The sequence below is a fragment of the Bipolaris maydis genome (genome assembly GCF_028858645.1).
Source record: "Bipolaris maydis strain C4 unplaced genomic scaffold PSV08scaffold_4, whole genome shotgun sequence".
Taxonomy (NCBI): Eukaryota; Fungi; Ascomycota; class Dothideomycetes; order Pleosporales; family Pleosporaceae; genus Bipolaris; species Bipolaris maydis.
Window position 1 is genome coordinate 767031 of NW_027093860.1, and position 24060 is coordinate 791090.

The following is a 24060-nucleotide window of genomic DNA, read 5'->3' on the forward strand; positions in this document are numbered from 1 at the left end:
GATCTAGGTTGTCTTCGCCATGATCACGACATACAAGGCGCAAGTACGTAAGTAGGTCCCCGTTTGCGGTGACAGGAGCGCAATGTGACTGCTGCACAGCGTCGTGCAGACGGGCATGGCCTATAAGATAGGCGAAAGGCATGATGTGGCGGCCGTGCAGCGACGGTTGCAAAAAAGCCTTGTTCGTCTCGCAACCTCTTGCCACACTTGGCCTTGGCTGCCAACGTATACAGTACCATCCACTACTTCTCGCATACGCTTCCCCTGCACCCTCTAGTTTCGTGGCGCCCTCTTTGACAGATGCCAACGTGGGCCCTGACAGCAGCACCGTCACAGTGGACAAGCGACATGAAACCGGACTTTGTCGCCTTGCGTGATGGCAGCTCGGGATCCAAGGCTGTGACGCGTGCTCGCAACGACTCTCCCCACTGCCGTTGCCCAACACAGCACAAGTGGTGTGTATCATTGCTCGTTGGGGTCGACTGCTTGGCTCTAATAAGAGCGCATACCGCTTTTGAATAGGCCATGTACGCGGAGTGTTGGACCAGCATGCAGTGGGTGTAGTGGGAAGCGCTATGGCCTACTACTATGCCGACTTGGGCCCGAGGCGTAGTCTCGAATGGCTTACACCCCCGACCATGCCCCAGTCAGCACATTCGTGACGAATAGGAGGATTAACATCGTCGACACAAGAGCGGCGCAATGAGGGGCACACCCAGGCTCTAAGAGCGGCCGTCTTGTCCATCCCGGAATAGGACCGTCGCACCAGGAACGCCAGCCCGATGACCTGAAAACCATCTCCACCACTACAGTCGGAGTGCAGCTTCTCGACAAGATGACGTCCACGCTCTATTGGCCGAGCCTTTGACGCTTACAATGCGAACCGTTGGTTTAGCCACACGGTACGGCCGAGATCATCCCCTCATCTGTGATCGACGTGGTGAAACGCTGCCAGCAGGGGACTGGTCAAGGTGGTAGCTCGCCTTGGGAGGTGGGCCCCCAAGAGCGGATGCAACCCCGAGTCATATCGTTCGTAAACACGAGCATCTCAATAAGGCCTTGCCTTGAACCTCGACACGCTGCCCTGCTTCACCGTGCACGTGGTGCCTGAGTACAACGCCACCACGCGGGAACTGCCTCCCAAAGGATTGGATCTTCGACAAGATTCCCCCTGGCTATATCATTCTGTTATCGCCAGCATGCTCGCGAGCTGCAGTTATGGTTTGACGCTTACCCTTTGTTTTTGAGTAAGCGACATTGCGGCGCACCTCTCGCCTGGAGCCCGCAGCATTCAAAGAAGCAAAAAACCAAGAATTCCTGGCCTCATACAGCTCCTAACGCAACAGAGTTCTGTACTATGTCGTTTCAGGCTTCTGCGAATCATCACTGGCCTGCGAGGTACCAATAGAATACGCCACCTCGGTGGACGCCTGGCTTTGAGCTCGCTACCACTTCACACCTTTTTCAAAGCCTATTTTCAGCAGCTGGATCCTGATTTCCATCACAGTCCACCAATCGCATAGCCTTATTCGTCTCCGCCGAACGATCTCGGTGCCCTTTTTTTCAAAGTAGACCTGTCCTTGAGCACTAAATTCCTCAGTAGTCAACCCACTAGTCATACTTTACTTGACTACTAGTACACGGGGCCTAAAGGGAAAAAAACGTTTACGGGGGTGCGGGCGGCATCTTAAAGTGAGCCGGACAAGCAAGCCCTTGGTGACGACCCGCATCCACTACGCTCAGCAGGGGGGGGGGGGTCTGGGCTTGCACTGTATTCACCCTGTCCCTAGCTGCGTGGCCCAGTTTTGATCCTCCATGCGGAACAGCAGGGGTAAGCAGCCATGTGGTTTAAGGAGGTGTAACATATGCAGGTCATGACTTTCATATGCCCATCGCTGGGTCCACCTGTTGGGTCTTATTAGGGCATTACATCTCTTTGTAAATGCAGTCTCGCTTGCCACCACAGTCTGGACTCGACCCCAGCATTCGTTTGCCCTGTCATCGACTCGAACCCTCTGCGCAAGGCTGACAGAAACCCCGTAATGGAATTTGACTGTAACTAAGCACTGATTATCTGTACGAGCCCACTCTTCAGGCCGACTGACCAACGACACCCTCTTCGCATACCTTCCTTCACTCCGCCTGTGGTGCGTCCGAGTGACCATGACCATCACACAAGTCCCAGTGACAAACCCGAGAGACAACCCGGATAATGCCAATTTGCCAACGTCCAACCAGCCTGCCACCATCATAGGAACTACTGTTGCTTTCCTAGTATGTAGCATGAGCCAGAACTCGCCCACTGTCATCTTATGTTCTTACTCGCTAACAATGAGCAGAGCATAGCATTCCTTACCCTGAGCCTACGATTATGGGTCCGTATCAAAGACCGTCTTTGGGGCTGGGATGACAGCTTTGTCGTCCTCGCAGGTATCGCGAGTTTTTGTGGTGACATTATAGTGTGCATAAGTACGTAGTAGCACAAGATGGACTGTGGGTTAGCAACTGACATACGTACTACAGTGCCGGGTGATGGCCTGGGTCTACACCTGTGGACACTTGATGCTGAGCATCTCATGTTGTATTTCAAGGTATTATTGCTCAACACTAACGACATGCATCAACTCATACTAACACCGAAAATAGCACATCTATTCCACCAATGCGGCATATTGTGCTAGTGCCACTCTGATTAAGCTCGCCATCCTCTTCCAGTATTTACGTCTATTTGCTGAAGCTGCGCCATCAACAACTACGAATGGATACCGCCTCGCCAGGCGCCTCATCTGGGGAATGATTGTAATCTGCACACTATGGGGATTGACATTCTTCCTGCTAGCAGTCTTCTCGTGCCGCCCCATAGCCAAAAATTGGAACATGAATCTTCCGGGCCGATGCATCGGTTGGGGTTCCAAAGATCCTGCCAAATTCTTTCCCATGTTCCTTGGCCATTCTGTTAGCAATCTAGTACTCGACACCATGGTATTGCTCCTGCCTGTTCCGTTCATCACTGCATTAAGGATCGCAGGTAAGAGCAGAGCGGGACTGATTGGTCTATTCATACTGGGGTCCACGTAAGTAGAACAAAGCCCCATCTTCACTTGAGCACAAGGAACAACTCTAACGTGTAGGCAGTGTTGTATTCGTGGCATTGGGCCGCTTAATCACTCTCGTAGTCAACCGTGCCGGTACTCTACCCAACCTTGATATGTCATTCCACACACCGGTCGTGTACATCTTTGCCGTTCTCGAGGTCAATTTTGCCATCATCACCGCTTCGATTCCGATATTCTGGCCAGTTATAGCAACGCTGGCATCCAACAAGATCTTCGTCGTCAACGAAGTTGAGATACATGTAGAGGATATAGCGAGGCATGAAAGCTTTGACTCGAGCGGCGCCATCAGCTTGCCCGACAGAAAAGGCACGCCAAGCGGAGACAGCAAGAATGGCATGGTGACTACAATACTGGACCACATTCCTCGCAGGTCGGGAGAAAAACTTAGCAGCAGCGACCACGGGCGAGACGACAGCGCCGCTTCATCCATCAACCAGCCCATGGGGACGGGCTTCGTAGGACGCAAGGCAAGCAATGCTTCGACGATGGGGCGGTCTTTTGCAGAGCTTGGGTCGCGGCCGAGTCAAGATTCGTCACGCCACCTATACCAAGATCACAGTTCCAAAAACCTAACGAAGAACAACGGCGACGACTGGTTTGCGGAGATGGACAGGTCAACCCGCACGGGCCGGTAACGACGACGGTCCGGAAAACGTCTGTGCCTTTTGACCCCATGAAGGTATTTGATAACAAATAGTAGGTGGAGCGATGGCGAGATGAGTAGATGCATAAGCGTTTTCCGTTGGTCGTTCCTTCACGTGATACCCTGCAGCGAGATGCAACATGTCCTGTTTTTTTAGCCTTGTTTCTCTTCATGTACGTCCGTAGTAGTAGCGCAGACAAGAGAAGCCACATTAATCCATGTATCAACAATGGCCCGAGAAGGATTATCGGATAAGTTCCCACGTGTTGGAGGCCGCATCGTTGTAGTTGTCTGGTTTGGCAAAACCCTTGAGCCTCGGTCCCTCGGCCGTGGCCGTTCGGGCCGATGCGAATGCAATACCCAAATGCCCCCAATGCCCCATGTTTTCGGGTCCATGTCGGGAGATTGCATCTGGAATGTCATCATTACATACGCACCCAGCCGCCGTTTGTGTTGAGTAGTACAAAAGCAGTTGCCCGTAACCGCGTCTGTCGCAAAACTTCCTTGCAGTGGAGCCCTGGTCCCACCGCTATCTGTAGGGCCGTTGCGCACATGGACATGTTGAATCAGAACTCGATCATCTTGTCCATGTTAGGCACAGTCTTTGATCCTAGAGGCAGGATGAAACGGTGATTTTGCGGCTTACCATTACGATCCTACTCTGCCCTAGCAGCAGCCAGGCATCCCATGCGCCACACTACTGTAACACACGAAGTTCGATGGTCATCTGTCCACGCCTCGTAGGATTTGGCCTATCTTATCAATCCGTAACAAACCGAGGCGTTGATTGGACCTTTACACGCTACACCTCGTGCCATAGTTGCAGCACACTTAAGCTCAATGTAGCATCAGCGCCAACCGCCTGTTCAAGCCTCAACGCTAATGCTTCGTCGGCTGCCGAAGCATGGCAAAAGCTTGAGTGTCGTCGTCATCATGATTCCGCCACCCCCATCTCTATCTACTACATACATCAACTGTGGATGCTACGGAACCAGCATGTAATCTCTTACGAACAAACACTTTGGCCGCCGATATTAAATACACCAAGATGGATGGTATCAACATTCGGCCTAGTATGTCCAAGACACAAGTTGGCGACATTCTGTGCGCATGTAGTATGTACAAGACGGGATGTGACGGCCTCGTTCCCTAGGTATTCCCCTGCCCAATATTCGAGGCGTGCTGTTTCCGGTTACATCCAGACCAGCCATTCAGCTTCCCGTCGCACACAGACACACCTGAGCAAAGCTTTTGCTGTGCTCCGAGTGGCTACCGACGCTCGATCTGCATCACCACCTCTGCACCATGCCCAACCTGGTTGGAAAGAAAACTCGATCACGGGGTCCCTACAGTCCCCGCGGCTTTAGCACCACTGCGTCGCCACAAGAACCGAGCTGTTTAAATGTCAGGCTGTCCGCCCACAAGACCTGTTTTGTCACTGCAATAGGGCACTTTCGATTCGCCTGCCACACGAGGTGAAGTTCCAAGAAACCACGCGACCAAGCAGCTTCCACCGCCATGGCTTCTGCAGTAGAAGTTAAGCCCGAGCTTGATCACACAACTGAAAAAGATGTCGAACGGCGAGGCAGTGTCGCAAGGACGGAAAAGGGAAGATGGGAGCGCTTGTGGCCTGTGATTGCGTGTGGCGCCGGTCTTTTTAGTGATGGCTATCTGAATAACGTACGACAACACCCAGGCGACAACAAGTCCCAGCGCAGCAACAAAAAAATTTGCCCAAAGCATCATCAGAACAGAAATATTATGGGATCTTTGGATTCGCTAACACTATGTCTAGATTATCGGACCTGTAAACACTATGCTCAAGACCATCTATCCCAAATCGTATGCGTCGTCTTCGGCACAGGCAAATGTAGCGAGTATAACATTTGCTGGAACGGTGGTGGGCATGTTATTCTTCGGCTACACATCTGACCACTTTTCGAGAAAATGGTCCTTGTTCACTTCGACAATCATCATTATCCTATTCGCAACACTAGGCACGGCTTCGTATGGAGCTGGCGGCAGCCCAAGCGGTTTACTCACAGCGTTGGTTGTATATCGCTTTTTCCTAGGGATCGGTATGATGTTCAATGCAAGAATTCCAACGCCAATGATATACTGACGCAAGCAGGCATTGGCGGAGAATATCCAGCCGGCAGCGTAGGCTGTGCCGAATCAACAGGCGAGCTCAAAGAAGGAACACGAAATAAATGGTTTATCCTCTTCACCAACGTACAAATCGACCTAGCCTTTTTCATCAGCGCAATCGTCGCCACAGTCGTTGTTGTTATCACCGGCGAAAACCATCTTCGAGCCGCCTGGCGCATTTGTCTCGGCATCGGCATTATCCCCCCTCTGTCGCTTCTGTACCTTCGTCTCAAACTGCAGGAACCCGAGGCGTTCCAGCGCGAGTCTCTTGCTAAAGCGAAAACACCATGGCTGCTCATTGTCAAGTTCTATTGGTTCCGGCTCAGCATTGTCAGCATTATTTGGTTCATTTATGACTTCAGCGCCTACTCTTTCGGTATCTACGCGACCTCTATCCTGGCCAATTTACTCGGAAAATCGGCGCCGCTGTGGAAGAGTCTGGCGTGGAATATTCTCATCAACTTCTTCTACATGCCTGGCTGTCTCGCTGGTGCTTTTGTTGCCGATCTGCCTTCTATGGGCCCAAAGAAGACACTATTTATCGGGGTCACGCTGCAGGGAATCATCGGTTTCATTATGGCCGGATGCTATCCGTGGCTGAGTAAGCCCGAAAATGTTGCTGGATTTGTGGTTGTATATGGTATTTTCCTTGCACTTGGAGAGTTTGGTCCTGGGGACAACATTGGTTTGGTGGCGTCCAAGACGTGCGCTACTGGTATACGGTATGCATTGAATCCATCCTTCTTGAAACGTACCGGAGATTTTCGAACTAACATCTTCCCAGCGGACAATACTACGGAATCGCAGCCGCAGTAGGCAAAATCGGAGCATTCTCCGGTTCTTACGCCCTCGACGCTATTCAAAAGGCAGCCGGCGACGACGAGATTGCAGCTGGCCGCAACCCATTCTTCGTAGCCTCATCTCTGGCTTTTCTAGCTGCTGCATTGGTACTGCTACTCCCGCACATTGGCCAAGACACGATTGACCAAGAGGACATCAAGTTTAGAGAGTACCTTTCTGCGCACGGGTACGATACTAGTAAAATGGGGTTGCAAGGTGTACCGGCGACGGGCGTTGATAGCGATGACCAGGTCTCGCCTGTTGAGCAAACTTATACGAAGTAAAAAGATGGCGATTGTAGATGTCACGAAACTATCACGAGCACAGATTAATGGATACCATGATTTCGAATCATGGAGCTAGAGCTGATGAGATTTGCTTGTTGCGAAATCACATGTGAAATGCCTAGAACCTAGCAATTGATCTCCAAATATGTTGAGTGACAGTGGATAGCAACGTAGTAAAATTACTCAGCTTGTAGTCATAACAGTTAGTAAACAGAGTCATACGTAGCTAAAATACTGAAACCCTCAGCGTCGTTCACAAGCTCAAGGATGACGTCTGGGTATAACTAGCCTAGAATGTATGGTGGGTTTAGACTGCACCAGAAGGGTCCACAAGAAAGACCATCTGAGCCGAATAAGGTACAGGCGGTTCAGAGCATAAAACTGCGAGACTGCGCCTGTCGAGATGTACCCAGAGATCAACCAGGACAATTCTGTCTACGTGGCGCTTGGTCCCTTGAAAGCTCAATTCCAAATCATTTAGGACCACAGTCCTTTAATCAAAGTGAGACATTCTTCAGGACAGATCATACTTCTGCAGTAAGCCGAATATCAGGGAAATGTGCAGCGGAGTGTTGCTGTTTGCGGGCTAGGTGGGCGCTACTACTATGTAACTAGTTAGGACGTTGCACGAACCGAGAATACTACTGGTCAAAATCAGAACATACTGTCTAACGACGTATGCTGAAAGACGTGTTGAAAGAATCGATACATCTTCAATGGCAAAACAGGATGAGGTAGAGCAAGGCGAGAGCACATATGCACTGTCTGCCTGTCCTCCCTTCCTCTCTCAATCTTTCCGTATGTGAGTTGAACAGAGACAGTAAAGTATATTCCACTACTCCAAAGCTAATAACCGGAACTTATCCTCTTGTGCCGTAGAGTACCTCGGCACAAACACCACGCTACTAACGGGTCTTATACGACATGTGTACAAGTGCAAGTCATGGCATGTCGCACCGTGGGATGTACCCACACATGGCCGTAAGGCGCGAACCACAATATGGAGCCGTCCTTAGGATACCCACACAGAAACAAGGACTACGTCTTCACACGGGGCTTGGTATCCCTCGGTCAGACGGCATTTGAACGCATAGTCCGGTCAACAGAGCTCTTAGTACAAGCCGAGTACTAAAGAACAGACAATCCCTCTCTCTCCTGTCCTTACTAGCCTACATAATACTCTCCAATTCCAATCCCTATACATACTCAAAATTCCACCTCAAGATTCCACACAAGATCTCACGACCATGTCTCCCTCAGCCGTGCCGCCAACCCCCTCCGTAACCCCCACCACGGCCGCCCAAACCCCCACCAAACACGTGACCCAACCCAGCACCTCCCACCAACAAATCCCCGCCTGGGTCCAACCCGACCTTACCCGCCTCCTCCGCGTAGAACACAACCCCGGCTCCTTCACCAGCCGCTCCATCTCCCTCGTCACGCTCCCCCCCGGCGCCCTCTTCGCGCGCATCACGAACCCCACCCCCGCCAGCGTCGCCTATTCCTCCGTGCAAGCCTCGCGCGACCTACACATCGAGCTCAACTGCGACTTGCTCTACATAAACCACAGCTGCAAGCCCAGTCTCGTGTTCGACATGCAAAAGTGGGAGGTGCGGGTTAGCGAGCGTGGCGAGGGGCTCAGGGAGGGCGACGAGCTGACGTTTTTTTACCCGAGCACCGAGTGGAGTATGGCGCAGCCGTTTGAGTGTTTGTGCAAGGAGGAGGCGTGTAAGGGGGTTATCAAGGGGGCGAGGGATATGGACGAGGGGGCGCTGAGGGAGTATTGGTTGAATAAGCATGTGGAGGAAATGTTGGAGGAGAGGAGGGCGGGGATGTGATTGGAGGTTGGAGTGTTTTTTTTTGGTGTGCTTGAAGAAGCCCTTTTTTGATTGTTAGATCAAGGGGTTTCGTTTGATTGTTGTAGTAGGCTGCGACTATGCGGATAGATTTACGATTAAGATGGGTTAGATAATGTAGAAATCAAGATGTTGGGTTAACATGGATGTTTGAATAGAATAAGCCTGTGCTTGTGTTGCTGCCTCGAATAGTAGTAGATTCTAGTGTTTAGTAAAAGAACCAGGCCCTCGATAGGTGTATATCCACTGTACTAAAGGGTTGCAATTCACATTGTACACAGTTACATTTTGACCGACACTTAGGTAAATCTCGGCAACCTAAGCAAAACTGACATTATACACAATTATTCCTGCAACCATCTCAAAAATATCGGTCTAGTGACTAAATACCACGGCATCTCGCCAACTATGACTTAGTCTTCCAATGTCTCTTCTCTTATTCCTACATGGAGGACAGCCTTTCCGAGTGCTGCTCAAAGTCGCGGCTACACCAACCTCAAAGACAACAACCCAGCAACAAATAATAAAAAAACTAAAACCACTTACCCCTTCCATTTGAGTAATTATGAAACGAGAACTCCGTAGAAATGTCTTTCCATCCCACCCATATGCTCGCTGAAAAAAACTCTCCAGAAAATATACAATAGAAAATCCCCCAAAAATCTATAGAATCCACGAGCACCTCCGCTCACTTGGAGGCATGCGAATCAGTCTAAATCTCGTTAGCTTTCCATTCCTATCCCCGTGCATAACATCATCATCTCACCGGCCTATACGGCTCCTTGCCCACACCCTCGCCATACCCAGCCCCATTATACGCGGTTCTCTCATCCAACTCCATATCCGCACTCCATACCCCCTCTCTGTGATCTTCATCCTCAACCTTTTGGTATTTTCCTTTCTTCATCCCTGGCCAAATCGAGCCCTTCTCCGCATCCATTTTCGCGGCCTTGTTACGACGGTCGCGCTTCCTCTTGAGGCAGATGAGCAGGCAGATGAGAGCTAGCATGCCGACGGTGGCGAAGACGCTAAGGACAATGACGATGATAAGGCCGCGTTTTTTTGACTCATCGTGGAAGATGGATAGGGTGTTTTTGGTATCGTAGTGGTCCCGAGTGAGGAGTGGGTGGGTTTGCGGTGAGGTAGACATGATGTGTGTTTGTGTGTGTGGTTTTTTGTTCCTTCGTGATAGTATCCGGTTGGATGTAGACTTTTCTCTCAAAAGATGTGTTCGAAAACAAAACGGGTTGAGATATGAGGGATGGGAAATAAAAGGAGAAGACAGCAATGCACTTAGTGTGGCGTAGCGTGGAGAGGAAAGGGCAGGCCGGAGAACGAAGCAACAAAAAAACAACAACAACAACCAGAAAGAACGATCGAACAGGAAGAAGGATGCGAGCTACAACGATGTCTCTCTATCTCTCTCTCACGCCAAAAGAAGGAAGGTAGGGGGAGAAGTCAAACACTTCCTCAAGGCCAAATGCGCAAGTCAGACGCGCAAACATACATACATAAAATCAGTGCTGACTCCAAAAAAAGAAACATTATGAACAACTCTCATCTCACCCCCCCCCCCCCCCCCCCCTCACCAGTCACTGTACAAAAAAAAACCCCCGACACGAACATCCAGCAGAAAAAACGCTCTGTCCACTCCTCGGTCAGAACAAACGAGTCAGTCATCTCCCACCCCACCACTAATCAAACCCCATCCGTACCGTATGACAGAACCCCCGATATGTCGACCAACAAAACCAATCGCCATCTCTTCCATTCCCTTCCTCCAAAACAATCCAACACGCACCCCCCTCTCAAACCCCATCGCCCAAACCCAAGGTACTTAACCCGAATATCCGACTCAGCCCTCCCACCCCCCTTCACAACAGATACACCGACACCACTCCACTCCGCACACCCGCGCGCGCGCTCGGAGCTCACTCACACGTTAAAAAAGTACAGGCCATACCCAGGCACGGCATAAAAAAACGGTGGTCCACGCACAACCCTTTTTTTGGACTTCGACAGGACAAAACAAAATAACACGAGAAGCAACCAAAGAAATACGGGAAGGTTCGTGCACGCTCGTGCGAGGGATCCCCTTCCCCCCCCCCACCCCTTGTTCACCACCCGGGGGGGGGGGGGGGGGGGGAGACGGGCTTAGAGAAAGACCCTGAAAAGTAATCGTAATCGTTGGGATCTCGGAGGTTTTTAAATTTAGTGCTGATTTTGATCATGGTTGGCGATTAGTTGCTGATTACGGTAAGTACTTTACCTCTCAACCTAATAATACTGAGGGTTGATGGATTTCCGGTGCACTGGCCGCCGCCGCCGCCCCTCCCCCCTTATTTTAGGACCGATGAGATCTTAGCAGGGGAAACAAGAGACAAGGCTAACCTGCCAATGTTAAGAAAAATCTGCGTATAGATAGCAATTACAGACTAAAAAAAACTATCAAGGCACAAAATAACTACTAGCATGCGCTTCGAACGCCGCATTTCCCTTTCAAGGGAAAAGAAGAAAAAAAAAGTTAAAAGACAAAAAGAACCAAAACTACCCCGCAATGCATTCCATTTCATAAAAGCGTAGAAACCTATGCATGATGAACAAAAGACACCACCTGCATCTTCCCAAAACAAAAAGCCATGGATATCAATATTCCGGCGGCGCCCAAGGAAAAAGACTCCACCACCAGGGTATACATATATCTCTCCCCGTCATCCTTCCGTCTTCCAAACTACACACCTATACTTTGCATTTTAAGAAAGATGGAAAGCACCCTGGCCTTCGCGGATGGCGACGCTGAGTTTTTCCCGCAGTATCTCGACGCTGCTGTAATCTGGCATCTTGAGATAGTTGACACAGGTCATTACAGACGGGAGATAGTCGTCGGATGTGAATGGTGGCTCGCTAGGCTTGCAAACAACTGTGAACATTGGTGTAAGAGCCTTGAAGCCTGTGAAAAGGTTAGCATGACAGTGATTTTATGAGACAAGGGTAGACCTTACCTCCAATTGGAAGCTTGGGGCTACCAGTGATGAATTGCAAAAAGTCTCGACGTTCTTGCGCATTGAATTGGCTCATTGTAAACAGTAGGTTGCGTACGCTTTTGCTGTCGAGGTTGTAGCCGTGGTCTGCCTTGATCGAGTCCACCAATGCTGAGGTATTCGTTAGCATAATCGCACGATGCAAAGAGAGTCTGAACTTACTTTCGAGAGACCAATCCTCATCGGTCCTACCGAAAAGCATGACCAGTTCGTCTGGGGTAAAGGCCTTGAGTGCAGAATATGGGAATACCTCTGTGAAGCCCTCACGGAAAGCGTTCGCCTGGCGCTCGACACCGGAGCCCAAAGTGAAATCTATAACCTTGTCCACATATAAGTCGACGTTCTCAATCGTGACCGCTGTATTTGCGCCGTTGTCGATGAGTTCGATTGAATCATAACCAGGTAGAGTGAAGTCGAGTGCTAGATCCTCCACGGTACAGTCATGTATGGCAATTTCTTGTAGAGCTACCGCCTTTTCTTCCGGACTCAAGTCACTATCCTCAACCTTCTTCTTAGCATCGGCGAATTGCTTGAGCAGTAACAGCGATGAGGCCAGACCCTCATCGACAGTCTTGATGGCCCCAAGAGATGGCACGACGGCTGTGCTGGAACCGTCATTGATACGGAAGAAAGTTGGATTAAAGGAGATGTCGATGATACGAGAGTCCAACATGGAACGGGCAACAAATTTGCCTAGAACCTTGAACAACTCGAGGCGCTTCTCGCCATTCTCGCTGTTCGCCTCTTCTTCGCTCATCGGTGCGGGATATAGTCCTCGCTTGCCAAAAGCGTATTCGTCGCTGTCATTTGATTCATTCTCTCGCCAGAGCTTGAGCTTCTTCTTGGAAAATTCCCGAGAAACAGTCGAGTAGAACTCGAGCGTTGGTCCCAAGCCAGTTCCTACTTCTTCAAAGTATTCAACTTCCAACACACTGGCAGAGTGTCCGTATAACTGCATGACCTTCATGGCAGACTCGAGGATTCGAGATCGTGATATACGGACCTTTTGACGCTGGAGTCTGCCCAGGAAGGGTCGCTCATCCCGATGTCGGTCGCCTCGTGAATCGCTCGTGGGCTGCGAATTCTGCCATCGCGTCATTGATCGTGAGTAACCAAACGAGGTAGACTGCAGGAAGAGGTGGCGAGTCTCGAATGGGAATAGGAACGGGTAAAAGCGGGCCAGATCCTCACTCCAACTAGGGAGGCAGTTGCTGGCTACAATAAGAGGCTCCTCAAGTTGACGGTTGAGCTTCGCAGTAAGCTTCGTATTGACAAACTGCGAAAGCGGCTCCGCATTGAGTTTGATCTGCTCCTTGTTCGCAAGGAGGATGTCGTCAAGATGGGAGTTCAATCCGTGAAGTATGCTGAGTAGCCTGAGGATGCCAGATGTCACAGGGTGTTCATCCAATGAAGCTGGCATGCCGGAAGCGTCCGACTTTGACTCTGGAGGTGGTGTCAAAGAGCTGGATTCGCTCGGTGGTGGACCCTGCACCCGCTTGAACTTGATTGTATGAATGCCATTCCACACTGAACGCAATGGACCGTCTGGTGGTTGAGCTCGCGTGAAGTGTACAGCACGGTAGATGGTAGTCTCGTTCGAGAGTGGCTGGTCATTCACACTAAATTCAATGTGCCAGTCTTGGGGAGTGGACTGAACCGCAGCGGCATACGAAAGAGCGCTCGCCGCTCCTCCCAGGGTTTGGCGCATAGCTGAACTCTGCAACAGTGCAGACAATCGTGAAGCAGGGGTCCTCGTCTCTGAAGGTGGCTTCGCTATTGGTGTGCCTTGTACCGGTGTTGCAATCCTCGTACCGTCTTCCTGGTGGGCCGTGGCTTTGCCTGTCGATGCAACTTCGACGCTTACGGCAGATGGATCTGGCATATCCTCATCAAGGTCTTCCTCTAAATCGTCCACTATGGCATTCAAGGCACTATCTTCATCCACAGACTCGGGATCGGAGAGCTGAGACTCATCGGCACATTCGACAGGGTCCTGGCCACTATTTGAACGGGGCATGGCTGGGGGCGGGGGCGGCGGTGGTAGCGGAGGGTTCTGCTGCTGACGTCTGCTCGACCGCCGTGTCTTCTCACGTGTAGCGGAGCTAGGCCCTGGTTGGGGTGAATCTGGTGGGCCTGGCTTGGAACGCGATGGCTTCTTTGGAGCACGGCTCGCTGGATCAGATGGTGTTCGAGGAGGTGGAGGCGCCCGACCTTCAGCAAGCGCTTGGGCGTACATGGCTTCGAATTGATCGCGAGCGAATTGGTCTCTGGGCTGAGCCGGTCGAGGACGGTCTGCAAGGCTGATACGAGGACGGAGGTAGTCATCCAAGGCTTTGAACGTTGCAATGGCATGGATAGACACCATGATGTTGCGGTAGGTCTTGGGAATACCCGAATCATCATCGGCGACGAGCTTAAGTCGAAGCTGCTTAGCCAACATGGAGGTCGCGCTTCCCCGACTGTCATACATATTCTGATGCACAGTGATGACATCGAAATGCTCGGACCTACTCAAGAGGTCCTGAAGCTTGTGCACCAAGACACTGAATGGTGTTGCAGGAGACGCGGTGCTGGCAGTCTTGATCTTGCTCTGGCCACTACCACCCATGAAAGCCTCCAGGAAGATCGGTCTAGGATCGACATGCTTTGAAGACGTCGGCTTTGAGAAGACTTCCAATAGCACATCGACAATCTTGGACGACTTGAGCTCGTAACTGGTGATGCTTTCAAGCGCGTCGCCCTCGAAATAAGATGCCAACCGGGTGAACAGGTTCATGAAGTTGCTTGCAGTGCCCTTGCAACCACAAGCCTTGATTTCGTTGGCAAGCGTCTTCAGATCTTCCAACACTGCAATTGCCCTGTCGCGGGTGGGTTTGTCGCTGTCCCTTTCGTGCGTCTCGATGAACTTTTTAGCGCGAAGGGTGATTATGTCTTCAACGTTGGGCATCGGCGGCGGTTCGCGCTGATCGTCAGAAGACGAGGACGAATCAGATTCATCGTCATCGTCTCGGTTTTGGCTGCTTGCGTTTGGATCGTCGTCAAGGTCCACCTCGTCTCCTTCGTCATCGGAGTGCATTTCCATATCGACTCCATCATTCGGGTTTCCAGTTTCTAACTCGGCTTCTGGTTCAGCAGAAGAAGCAATGCTGTCACCTGAAGCTGTCACATTAGCTCCTACTGTAGACTTTGATTCCTTAGCCCGACTGTCCAACGTCTTACACGGACGATTTGCAAGTTGTTGTATTTCTGAAATGACACCTTCACGGTAGAATTGATAGCGGTATATCGACTCGAGACGCTTGAGCAGCAATTCAGCGGCTTGCAGAGCGTATGTGACTAGAGATGGGTGATCTTGTTGAGTGAAAATCGACGCCAAATGCGAAGCATACGGTACTGGTCGCAGGGCTTCCTCGAGAATATCAATGTCGAGATTGGACAACATTTTGAGATGAGCAGTAAGTACTTTTTGTCGAACGCTGAGGTTCACGGTACTTGAGTAGGCATCTGTCAGGGTGGGCAGAAGGATGACCGCGAAGCGCTTAACCTCGGCCTTGCACCCCTCAAGTAACTCTATACGCTTTTCGTTCATAGTCTTCTTGTTCGACGAAGAAAGGGGGAGAATGTCGTCACCGGGATAGCCAGCGTCGAAGAGGTCGTCGAGGTACGACAAGCCTTGCTGAGGAACATCAGGCAGAAGCTCACAGATGACGTTGAGAGTCTCAAACACCTGATCCTTGGGCCTGTGGATAAGAGCTTGCATGATGACTACAGAATCAATCTTGGCCGCAACGTCCTCTGTGCCCGTTGGAGGAGAGACGCCAGTAAGAATCTGATACAGCGTGTCCACAACATTCATCTTGAGCAACTCTGCAGATAGACGCGGGCTGGCTTTGGCGGTATACGCAAGAACCTGGAGGAACATGGTGTGGATGTTGGCTCCAATCATGTTTGTGGTACTTGGTAGAAGGAGCCGTAGAATGGCCTTTAGAAGACCTGGGCTGACGAGCTCTTCAAGTTTACTCTCATGCTGCTTGAAGCTTTGGACAATGCGAGATACGCAGATGCAGCCCTGCTCAACAACCTTTTGGTCGTTGTTGTTCAGAATGTTCTCTAGTATAGGCATGACGTCGCGCACGACAGGGAATGAATCTTCTGGGATATTGCGGCAGCAATTGGCCGCAGTCGTGACGGCTGTTCGCTGTGTGCTGGTGGCGAAGAAATCGAGGAATGTGAGGCAAGCAGTAAGACCACCCTCACGCACAATAACTCCAGGAAATTCGATCGAAATCTTCTCCAATGTGCTCAAGCATTGCTCGGCCAGGTCAATGAAATTGATTTCGAGCAGCTTGGAGCAGAGGACGGGGACTGCACCGCCGTAGACGACGTTGGCGGTAGCTTGGGGGAGCGCCTCCATCAGATTGGCGAGGCAGCGGCAGGCGAGCAACATGATTTCTGGATTCTCTTCCATTGTGAACTCATTGGGCTGCATAAGCTTCACAAGCTCCTTGACATATGCGTCGGGAGAAAAGTGGCCGGCCAAATTGTCTTCGGTAGAGATGAGGAGTACTTCGGAAAGCTCGTTGAGAGCCGCCAGTTGTACAGTGTCGTCGTGCGAACGCAATTGCTCCAGAATGCCACGCAGACGTTGTGTCGTGCCCGCCATGATACCTGTCAGCTGCCGAAGAGCAGAAAGACTGTGGGGGTTGCGTCCAAGAAAGCCGCCAGTGAAGGGATCGTCATCGTCATCGTCATCATCGTCTTCTTGATCATAGCGCTCCCCGTGTTCGTCGGCGTGCTCATCGTCGCTGCTATGCTCATCGGCCGATTGGCGGGTATCCTCGTCCGCGTTTGCTGGGGGGGCGTCTTCCATGGTGGCATCGGTTTCCATCTTGTTGGACCTTCGGGAGCTTCGGCGGGAGGTGGATGGCGTGTCGGGGTCGGGGTCGGTGTGGGAGGAAGGCTTGGGTTGGCGCCGAGAGCTATCAGGGCCGCTCTTGCGGCCACCTCTGGTGCGTCTCGAGGGTTGTGGCGTCGACTTCTCGTCGATGGGATCTGATGGTGGGCTACTGGCAGTCAGCGCATGCTCATGGCTATCATAAGCGCTTGGCACAGACCCAGAAGAAGACATTGCGGCGGCGGCGGCTGCTTTGCCCTTTGCCTTGTTGGAGCGAGTTTTGGGCTGTTGGGGTGGGTCCTGCAGGTCAATCTTGGAGCGCTTGTTGCGGGCGGAACGGGCAGGCGGAGCGTCTGTAGTGTCGGGCTGCTCGGGACTCTGGTCGTCGCGTGCAGCAGACTTCCTCTTACGAGTTGTTGGGGGCGGCGGGAGGGCTGGCTGAGGGGGTGGTGCAGACAGCGAGTTGGGTGTACTGTTTGTGTGGGGATTGCCTGATTGGCGCCTTTGCGAGCGAGTGACTCTGGACGACATGAGAATCTGACTTTAGGCTTGTGCAATCGAGACGTGCTCGGACAGGGTGGCGCCGGTGGGATGCAGCAAGTTGCGTGTCGGCAAAGCACAATGAGACGAGGCTGAAGCGCCCGCAGCAGGAGATGAAGGTGGACGGTGAAGTGGAAAAGAGCTGGGGCGGCCCCGGGTCGAGCAAAGCGAACGGTATTTACCTTTGACGAGGTCCTCTGGATGCCATCAAGAACGCGCCATGAGGCGGGTGCTCGAGCGAGTGCGGTGAGTGCAAGCACACAAGGGCACGGGCGGGCAGGGTGAAGGGGAGGGGCAGAAGGGGTGCAGCGAGAGCAGGTGAGCAGATGCTCTAGTGGGATGGCGATGGGTATAGAAAGAGATGTGGTAATGCTGCAACGAGTGCTGCGAAGACTTGAGGTTCCATATCCTCGATGCCAGGTCGGCGGAGCTAGTTACGTGACCTGACTAGCGGCCGCCGTTATCGATAGCGACCCGGCCACCTGCACTGCGCTGTGACTGCTGGCTTGGGCCGACGCTGCTGCCGCCGCTGCTAACAGTGCTTGCTTTTGCAGTCGTAGCTGTGCGAGTTCTTTGTTGCCCGACGCTATTCTTCAATGCATGTACGCACTCTCCGTTCACCTACCTCTCGTCCACTCTCTCTCTCTCTCTCACACACACATCCGCCATAAGCCCGGCCGCAGCTGCCTTTGTGCGGGTCGTGCGTCTCCATTCACTCATTCCTCCCCGCCATCGGGATACTGTCTGTCCCCCCTCCCTTCTGACTAGGCCCCTCGCACGCGGCGGGACAAGAATACTACAAGCGTTATCGTTGAGTCGGGCCCAGGCTGCATGTCCAATCCGACATGGCGTGCTCTTCCACGGCCGGGCTGCAGCCAGCAGCCAGATGACGCTGCTTGTTCAGCATTCCCCCATCCACTGCCACGGCCCGTGTGTGCCTGCTGATTCCGCGACAAGCCACAGTGCCTGTGGGGTCGCCCAGATGCCGACATCGCCCACGTGAAGGCCTCCCACATGACTAAGCATGCTGTACGCCCTGCCTATTGCCGGGCATGCAGTACATATAGGCATGTATATGCAGCAGAGGATGCATATCGGCGCATGCTTGGGGGGGCGCAAAAAAAAAGTGTTTCATGCACCGTGGGCCATACAAGTAGTTCGCAGCCACGGGGCCCACGGCCAGATCGGCAGTGGCAGTGGCACGGGTAGAGTAATGGCGAGAGCAAAAGACCTCGATAGCCCCGCCTAGCCCGCCCGCGCCAAACAGTCTCAACCGCTGCCGCCTGGCCTCCCTGTCTGTCTGTCTGTCTGTATGAGGAGACGGCATGGCTGCTCGTGATCTTCGTCCGCTCTCGCCCGCTTCCACGCCCCCATCCATTGCTCCCACAATATCCACCTTTTTCCCAAACTCAAACACGCTCGCATCCCCCTCGCCAAACCCCCTTCGGTTTCGCCCCACGCTGGCACTTTGCGACCCTCGGGTGTCGCCTCAACAGCCCCGCGTCATAACAGACCCCTACCCGCGTGCTTCTCACTACCGCCTAGCCCGCCGGTAGGCTACCGGACAACCCCGTTGATCCCAGTATTCGTAAGCCTTTCACTCATAAATGTCTCTTCCCCACTGCCAATTGACTCTTCACCTCAGCCCAATCTCCCAAACAAGACCCAGCCCCTCGCCGCAACCACACGCCCTTGTCCCCCCTCACACACCCGGCCACTGCCCCGGCCGCCTCACAAGTCGCGACCATGACCTCGACTACTAATCGCGACATCCTGCTTGACGCCGGAGTGCCCAACGCCGAAGCCATGTCGCTCGACAACTACACGTTTCCCACGGAGAGGCTGAAGAAGACGCTTTCCAACCCTAACAAGCAGCCGCTAGTCCTCGTATCATGTGGCTCCTTCTCCCCGCCAACCAATCTCCATCTGCGCATGTTCGAAGAAGCGGCTGATTACTGTGAATTCGAAACCGATTTTGAAGTTGTCGGCGGCTTCTTCAGTCCCGTCGGCGATGCGTACAAGAAGGCCGGCCTGGCCTCTGCACAGCACAGAATCAACATGACCAGGATCGCTGTCCAGGACAGCTCGACCTGGATCGGTGTTGATCCTTGGGAGCCGCTGCACAAGGAATACCTCCCCACCGTCAAGGTCCTCGACCACTTTGACTACGAGCTCAACCAAGTCATGGGAGGCATCGCTACGGAAAATGGCGAGAAGCGCCGCATCCATGTCGCCTTGCTCGCCGGCGCTGACCTAATCCAGACCATGAGCACCCCCGGACTGTGGGCTCGTGAGGATCTGAGCAAGATCTTGGGCCACTATGGCGCCTTTATCCTCGAACGCAGCGGTACAGATATTGGTAGGTGATTTCCTACTCGCTTGCCTTGCAAATGCTGACTCAAAGCGAAATAGACGATGCCCTTGTTCAACTGCAGCAATGGAGAGACAACATCCGCGTCATCCCGCAACTCATCCAGAACGACGTCTCATCAACCAAGATTCGCTTGTTCCGCAAGCGCGGTAAGAGCATCCGTTACTACATTCCCGACAAGGTGGTCGACTACATCTACGAGCACGGCCTCTACAGCGATGACGACAAGAAGACTGCCGACAAGGGCAAAGCGCCCGCTGCTGCAGATGCTGCAGGTTCTTCCCAGGGCGTGACTGCTTCGTGAGCGCCTACCTCGGAGTCACAATCTTTTAAATCTGTCCACGCAGCGAGAGCTGCCATGCACTTCCTCTTCCGAAAGGACTGCCGCGCTGTATGCTGCCATGAACGCCGGTTGGCTACTTCGTATTGGGCGGCGACTGGCTTATCAGTTCTATCCAAGCGGTGCCATTGTTGCACCGTCACTACTACCACCCGTCGACCAACTTGCTAGAGAGGCACGGGTATGCCTTCGCGGGCTTTGTTGGCGGATAGGAAAAAGACGTATCCGCCATGGCGCATTTCTTTTGTACTTTTCACGCTATGATACCATACACACACACATACCTACATACATACTCAATGCACTATGATGATTTTTACACACGGCCGAGTGGGGGTCCAGGGGTCGCTCCCACGTGGTGTGATGTCATGTTGTAGAGGTGGACGGGTGGCTGAGCAGATCTGCCTGCCCTGTTGACGCAGGGCCTGGTCGACTTCTGTACCCGACAAGATGCACACTCCAGCGGTGTGCGGCACTTGTCGAATGACGTCCTGTCGTGGCTCAGAGGGCTGTCTGCACGGCTTAGGTTTTGACCGCTTGCGTTCTAGACTGGTTGGCACGCATGCAACTTTGTTAGGCACACGGCGGCACAAAATGATGTGTGCTAACAGATGAGACCGAGTACGAGCTGACGAGTCTGCAGCCGCAGCACATCTGCTTTGTTGACGCTGCGCAACAAATCACATCGTAAACTTGGTCTGAATCAAAGTTTGCCGCGCTTCCGAGATGGCATTCCAAGCAGTTTCCAGTGCCCAGCGGCTCGGCCACGTCAGGTAAGCCATCAACATCAATCACCCCAGCAACCACCTCAACATCCCAGCAAGCTTGAATTCGTGCATGTGGCCAGCCGCCCTTGTACATATTCGCTACCATTGCGTAGGCCCTTGATAGATTGAGAACCAGTCCGAGTCCTCCCCCCGCGTCGTGATTTCCCCGTCTCGGCGTATTTCTTTGTTTTTGTCATGTTCAAGCTTGCATGAAGTGCTTTGTAGCCCCCACGATTCTACACCGCGCTTTCGCATTCCCAACCTACAAGAGCTGCTTGCAGCCAACAACTCTCCTCCAATGAGCGACCGCGACCCCTCGCGCAGACGGCCCCATGGCGACGAGCGAAGACGACGCAGAGAATCGCACGGCGAGGTAGATCCTGAAAGACGCAAACGTAGAGAGTCTCAGGGCGAGCCCGCAGCACAAGACGCAGAGGGGCGGCGAAGAAAAGGCCACCGAGCTACCGACTCCCAAGGCGACGTACTACCACGGCCTCAGCGCCGCTCAAGACAACAGAGCGATACCGAATACGAGTCGTCAGCTCCCCGTAAAGCGCGGGGCTCGCGCCGCAACTCCAAGACAGATGGAAGCGGCAGCGGCAGCCGAGGCTCTGCGCCCTTGAGCTTGGATGCTCTCGCAAAGCTCGATAAGACCAATGCCAAAAAGTCGAGTGGCTGGGGAACCTACGACTACGATGAGGATTACTTGAAGGAAGTCCGAAGAAAGGAGAAAAAACTCGAACAGGAAAGGCTAAAGGAGGAGCGTGCAGCAAAGAGAAAAGAGCAGAAAGAGGAAGAGGCCAGGCGACGCGCCGCCGAGAGCGATGCCGTTATCCAGGAAGAAAAGGCAAGAAAGCGGCGCGAAGAGCGACGGAGAGCAGCTGAGCTCAAGGCCAGTCAGACCGAGGACGAGCTCGAGCGGAAGCGGGGCTCCCGCACCGATGACGAAAGAGAAGAGCGAAGACGACGACGTGAATCCAAGTACACGGCCTCAGAAGCTGAAGAGAGAAGGGACCGAAGGAGACAGGAGAAGCAGCACAGGACCGAGCAGAAAAAGCGGCGTGTCGTCAGTGGTCCATTGGCAGAAGAGGGAGGCATTGATGACGACTCAGAATACCGCTACATGATGGAGAAGCGTGGAGGGGGTGCGCCGACAGTCCATTCTGAGGAGGAGCTTGCAAGGAAGAAGAAGAAGCGCAAGCGCATACTGATCGGCGTACTGTCTGTCATACTTTTGCTGGCCATCATCATACCCGTGGGCGTAGTCCTTTCTGGCAAGAGTAGTAGCCCCGCCAACACAGGAAGCGGACCCACAGCTGGCTCGTCGTCTGGGCCATCTACTAGCAATCTCGCTGGCAAAGATCGAAACAGCGTGCCCGAACAGGATCGGGGTGGTATACTGGACCCATGGTCTTGGTTGGATACTCAAGACTTCAATGTCACCTACACGAACGAGCTTGTAGGAGGTCTCCCCATTATCGGACTCAATTCGACATGGAACGACGACGTCCAAGCCAACCCATCCGTACCAAAGCTGTCAGACAAATTCGAATATGGCACGATGCCTATCCGCGGCGTCAACGTTGGTGGATGGCTCAACCTCGAGCCTTTTATCACACCATCCTTCTTTTCGCAGTTTGGATCAAAGGATAATGTAGTGGACGAATGGACATTTCTTAGTAAGCTGGGGCCTGCCAAAGCCAAATCGACATTGGAGCAGCACTACGCGACCTTTATCACTAAACAGACGTTTGCCGACATTCGAGCGGCTGGCATGGATCATGTCCGTTTTCCGTTCGGTTACTGGATGGTCCAAACCTACGATGACGATGTATACGTGCCGCAGGTGTCATGGCGCTACCTCCTCCGCGGCATTGAATACTGCCGACAAAACGGCCTTCGCGTGAACCTCGATCTCCACGGCGTACCTGGTAGTCAGAACGGATGGAATCATTCTGGCCGTCAGGGTACGATCGGCTGGCTCAACGGCACCGATGGCGACACAAACGCCCAACGCAGTCTGGACATCCACCACAAGCTCTCCGTCTTTTTCGCCCAAGAGCGCTACAAGAACCTCGTGACAATGTACGGCCTCGTCAACGAGCCCCGCATGGTCGAACTTGACACGCAAAAAGTCCTCGCCTGGACCCAAAAAGCCATTGACCAAATCCGCTCCGACGGCATAACCGCCATCATCATCTTCGGCGACGGCTTCATGGGCCTCGACAACTGGCAAGGCAAACTCCAAGGCAACAAAGACCTCCTCCTCGACGTCCACCAATACGTAATCTTCAACACCGACCAGCTCAAGCTCAAACACCGCGACAAGCTCAACTTTGCCTGCGAGGGCTGGACCCAGCAATCCAAACGCAGCATGAACACGGCAACAGGCTTCGGCCCCACAATGTGCGGCGAGTGGTCCCAGGCAGACACAGACTGTACGCAGTACATCAACAACGTCGGCACCGGCTCCCGCTGGGAAGGCACTCTGCAATCCACCGACAAAACCAGCGCAGTCCTCGCCCCGCAATGCCCCCTCCAATCCTCCCAATGCTCCTGCACACAAGCAAACGCCGACCCCTCGTCGTACTCTGCCGAATACAAAAAGTGGCTCTACCAGTTCGCCATTGGCCAGATGGACGCCTTCGAGGCCGGTTGGGGCTGGTTCTACTGGACTTGGGAGACGGAGGGTAGCACACAGTGGAGTTATCGCCGTGGACTCGAGGCCGGTATCTTGCCCGATAAGGCCTATGACCGTAACTGGACGTGTCCCGGCGGCGGAGTCCAGAATTTGGATTCTTTTGATGGCTTGGCGGAGAATTATCGGCGTGGCGTTGGCGTTAATGGGAGTGCGGATTTGTGGTAATGGATTGAGGGGGGTTGGTGATTAGGCCATGAAAAGTGTGTCCCCTAGTGCGTCTTTTTTTTAGGGCGGGAGTTTAAAGAATGATGCGAGTAATGCTGTGATGTGAATGAGTATATGAGGAGCTGGCGGTTAGTGAACAGGGCGATTTTTTTTTTTTTTTAGTTCTGGACTTTCCTTTTCTTTTTTTGTGTGCCTACTTTTTTTGCATTGGTGTTAGGGACACGGTGTATATACGAATCGCAATACGTTTGAAATCAACTTTGGTACTGCAACGAACCCCCCCCCTCATTCGTTTGGAGAAAAAAAAAAGTCGTCACTGTCTCTCTGATATCGGTGCTATGGAAACTGTAT

General features: G+C 52.7%; 7 protein-coding genes across 7 annotated transcripts; 5 read left to right on the top strand and 2 right to left on the bottom strand.

Moving 5' to 3' along the window:
- Window positions 1–1956: 1956 nt before the first annotated feature.
- PSV08DRAFT_360595 (uncharacterized protein) lies at window positions 1957–3995 on the top strand. The gene is made up of 5 exons (XM_014223861.2): window positions 1957–2274; window positions 2340–2469; window positions 2524–2591; window positions 2647–3074; window positions 3136–3995. Exons 1-5 carry the CDS (start codon window positions 2164–2166, stop codon window positions 3749–3751), a joined length of 1353 nt encoding a protein of 450 aa, XP_014079336.1. The 5' UTR covers window positions 1957–2163; the 3' UTR covers window positions 3752–3995.
- Window positions 3996–5196: 1201 nt separating this feature from the next.
- On the top strand, window positions 5197–7285 carry PSV08DRAFT_219394 (major facilitator superfamily domain-containing protein). Its single transcript, XM_014223862.1, has 4 exons — window positions 5197–5439; window positions 5555–5837; window positions 5891–6629; window positions 6692–7285. The coding sequence occupies exons 1-4, from the start codon at window positions 5278–5280 to the stop codon at window positions 7029–7031; spliced, it is 1524 nt and encodes a 507-aa protein (XP_014079337.1). The 5' UTR covers window positions 5197–5277; the 3' UTR covers window positions 7032–7285.
- Window positions 7286–8281: 996 nt separating this feature from the next.
- On the top strand, window positions 8282–8997 carry PSV08DRAFT_360597 (uncharacterized protein; the record flags this gene model as incomplete). The annotated part of the gene is made up of 1 exon (XM_014223863.1): window positions 8282–8997. One exon carries the CDS (start codon window positions 8282–8284, stop codon window positions 8870–8872), a length of 591 nt encoding a protein of 196 aa, XP_014079338.1. The 3' UTR covers window positions 8873–8997.
- Window positions 8998–9239: 242 nt separating this feature from the next.
- On the bottom strand, window positions 9240–10040 carry PSV08DRAFT_360598 (uncharacterized protein; the record flags this gene model as incomplete). The annotated part of the gene is made up of 2 exons (XM_014223864.2): window positions 9240–9602; window positions 9657–10040. The coding sequence occupies 2 exons, from the start codon at window positions 10038–10040 to the stop codon at window positions 9579–9581; spliced, it is 408 nt and encodes a 135-aa protein (XP_014079339.1). The 3' UTR covers window positions 9240–9578.
- A 1248-nt stretch (window positions 10041–11288) lies between these two features.
- Window positions 11289–17573, bottom strand: PSV08DRAFT_198662 (uncharacterized protein; the record flags this gene model as incomplete). The annotated part of the gene is made up of 5 exons (XM_014223865.2): window positions 11289–11840; window positions 11893–12042; window positions 12094–16994; window positions 17046–17345; window positions 17548–17573. 5 exons carry the CDS (start codon window positions 17571–17573, stop codon window positions 11644–11646), a joined length of 5574 nt encoding a protein of 1857 aa, XP_014079340.1. The 3' UTR covers window positions 11289–11643.
- A 1439-nt stretch (window positions 17574–19012) lies between these two features.
- On the top strand, window positions 19013–20398 carry PSV08DRAFT_360600 (uncharacterized protein). The gene is made up of 2 exons (XM_014223866.2): window positions 19013–19724; window positions 19778–20398. Exons 1-2 carry the CDS (start codon window positions 19112–19114, stop codon window positions 20038–20040), a joined length of 876 nt encoding a protein of 291 aa, XP_014079341.1. The 5' UTR covers window positions 19013–19111; the 3' UTR covers window positions 20041–20398.
- Window positions 20399–20802: 404 nt separating this feature from the next.
- On the top strand, window positions 20803–23857 carry PSV08DRAFT_219404 (glycoside hydrolase; the record flags this gene model as incomplete). The annotated part of the gene is made up of 2 exons (XM_014223867.2): window positions 20803–20849; window positions 21069–23857. 2 exons carry the CDS (start codon window positions 20803–20805, stop codon window positions 23707–23709), a joined length of 2688 nt encoding a protein of 895 aa, XP_014079342.1. The 3' UTR covers window positions 23710–23857.
- Window positions 23858–24060: the final 203 nt, after the last annotated feature.

Bases quoted from the DNA above. Each gene is read 5' to 3' on its own strand.
- PSV08DRAFT_360595 (XM_014223861.2), top strand. From the start codon at position 2,164: ATGACCATCACACAAGTCCCAGTGACAAACCCGAGAGACAACCCGGAT. The intron at 2,275-2,339 runs GTATGTAGCATG...AACAATGAGCAG, and splicing joins GAACTACTGTTGCTTTCCTA to AGCATAGCATTCCTTACCCT. The intron at 2,470-2,523 runs GTACGTAGTAGC...TACGTACTACAG, and splicing joins TGACATTATAGTGTGCATAA to TGCCGGGTGATGGCCTGGGT.
- PSV08DRAFT_219394 (XM_014223862.1), top strand. From the start codon at position 5,278: ATGGCTTCTGCAGTAGAAGTTAAGCCCGAGCTTGATCACACAACTGAA. The intron at 5,838-5,890 runs GTATGATGTTCA...TGACGCAAGCAG, and splicing joins TCGCTTTTTCCTAGGGATCG to GCATTGGCGGAGAATATCCA. The intron at 6,630-6,691 runs GTATGCATTGAA...ACATCTTCCCAG, and splicing joins ACGTGCGCTACTGGTATACG to CGGACAATACTACGGAATCG.
- PSV08DRAFT_360600 (XM_014223866.2), top strand. From the start codon at position 19,112: ATGACCTCGACTACTAATCGCGACATCCTGCTTGACGCCGGAGTGCCC. The intron at 19,725-19,777 runs GTAGGTGATTTC...AAAGCGAAATAG, and splicing joins ACGCAGCGGTACAGATATTG to ACGATGCCCTTGTTCAACTG.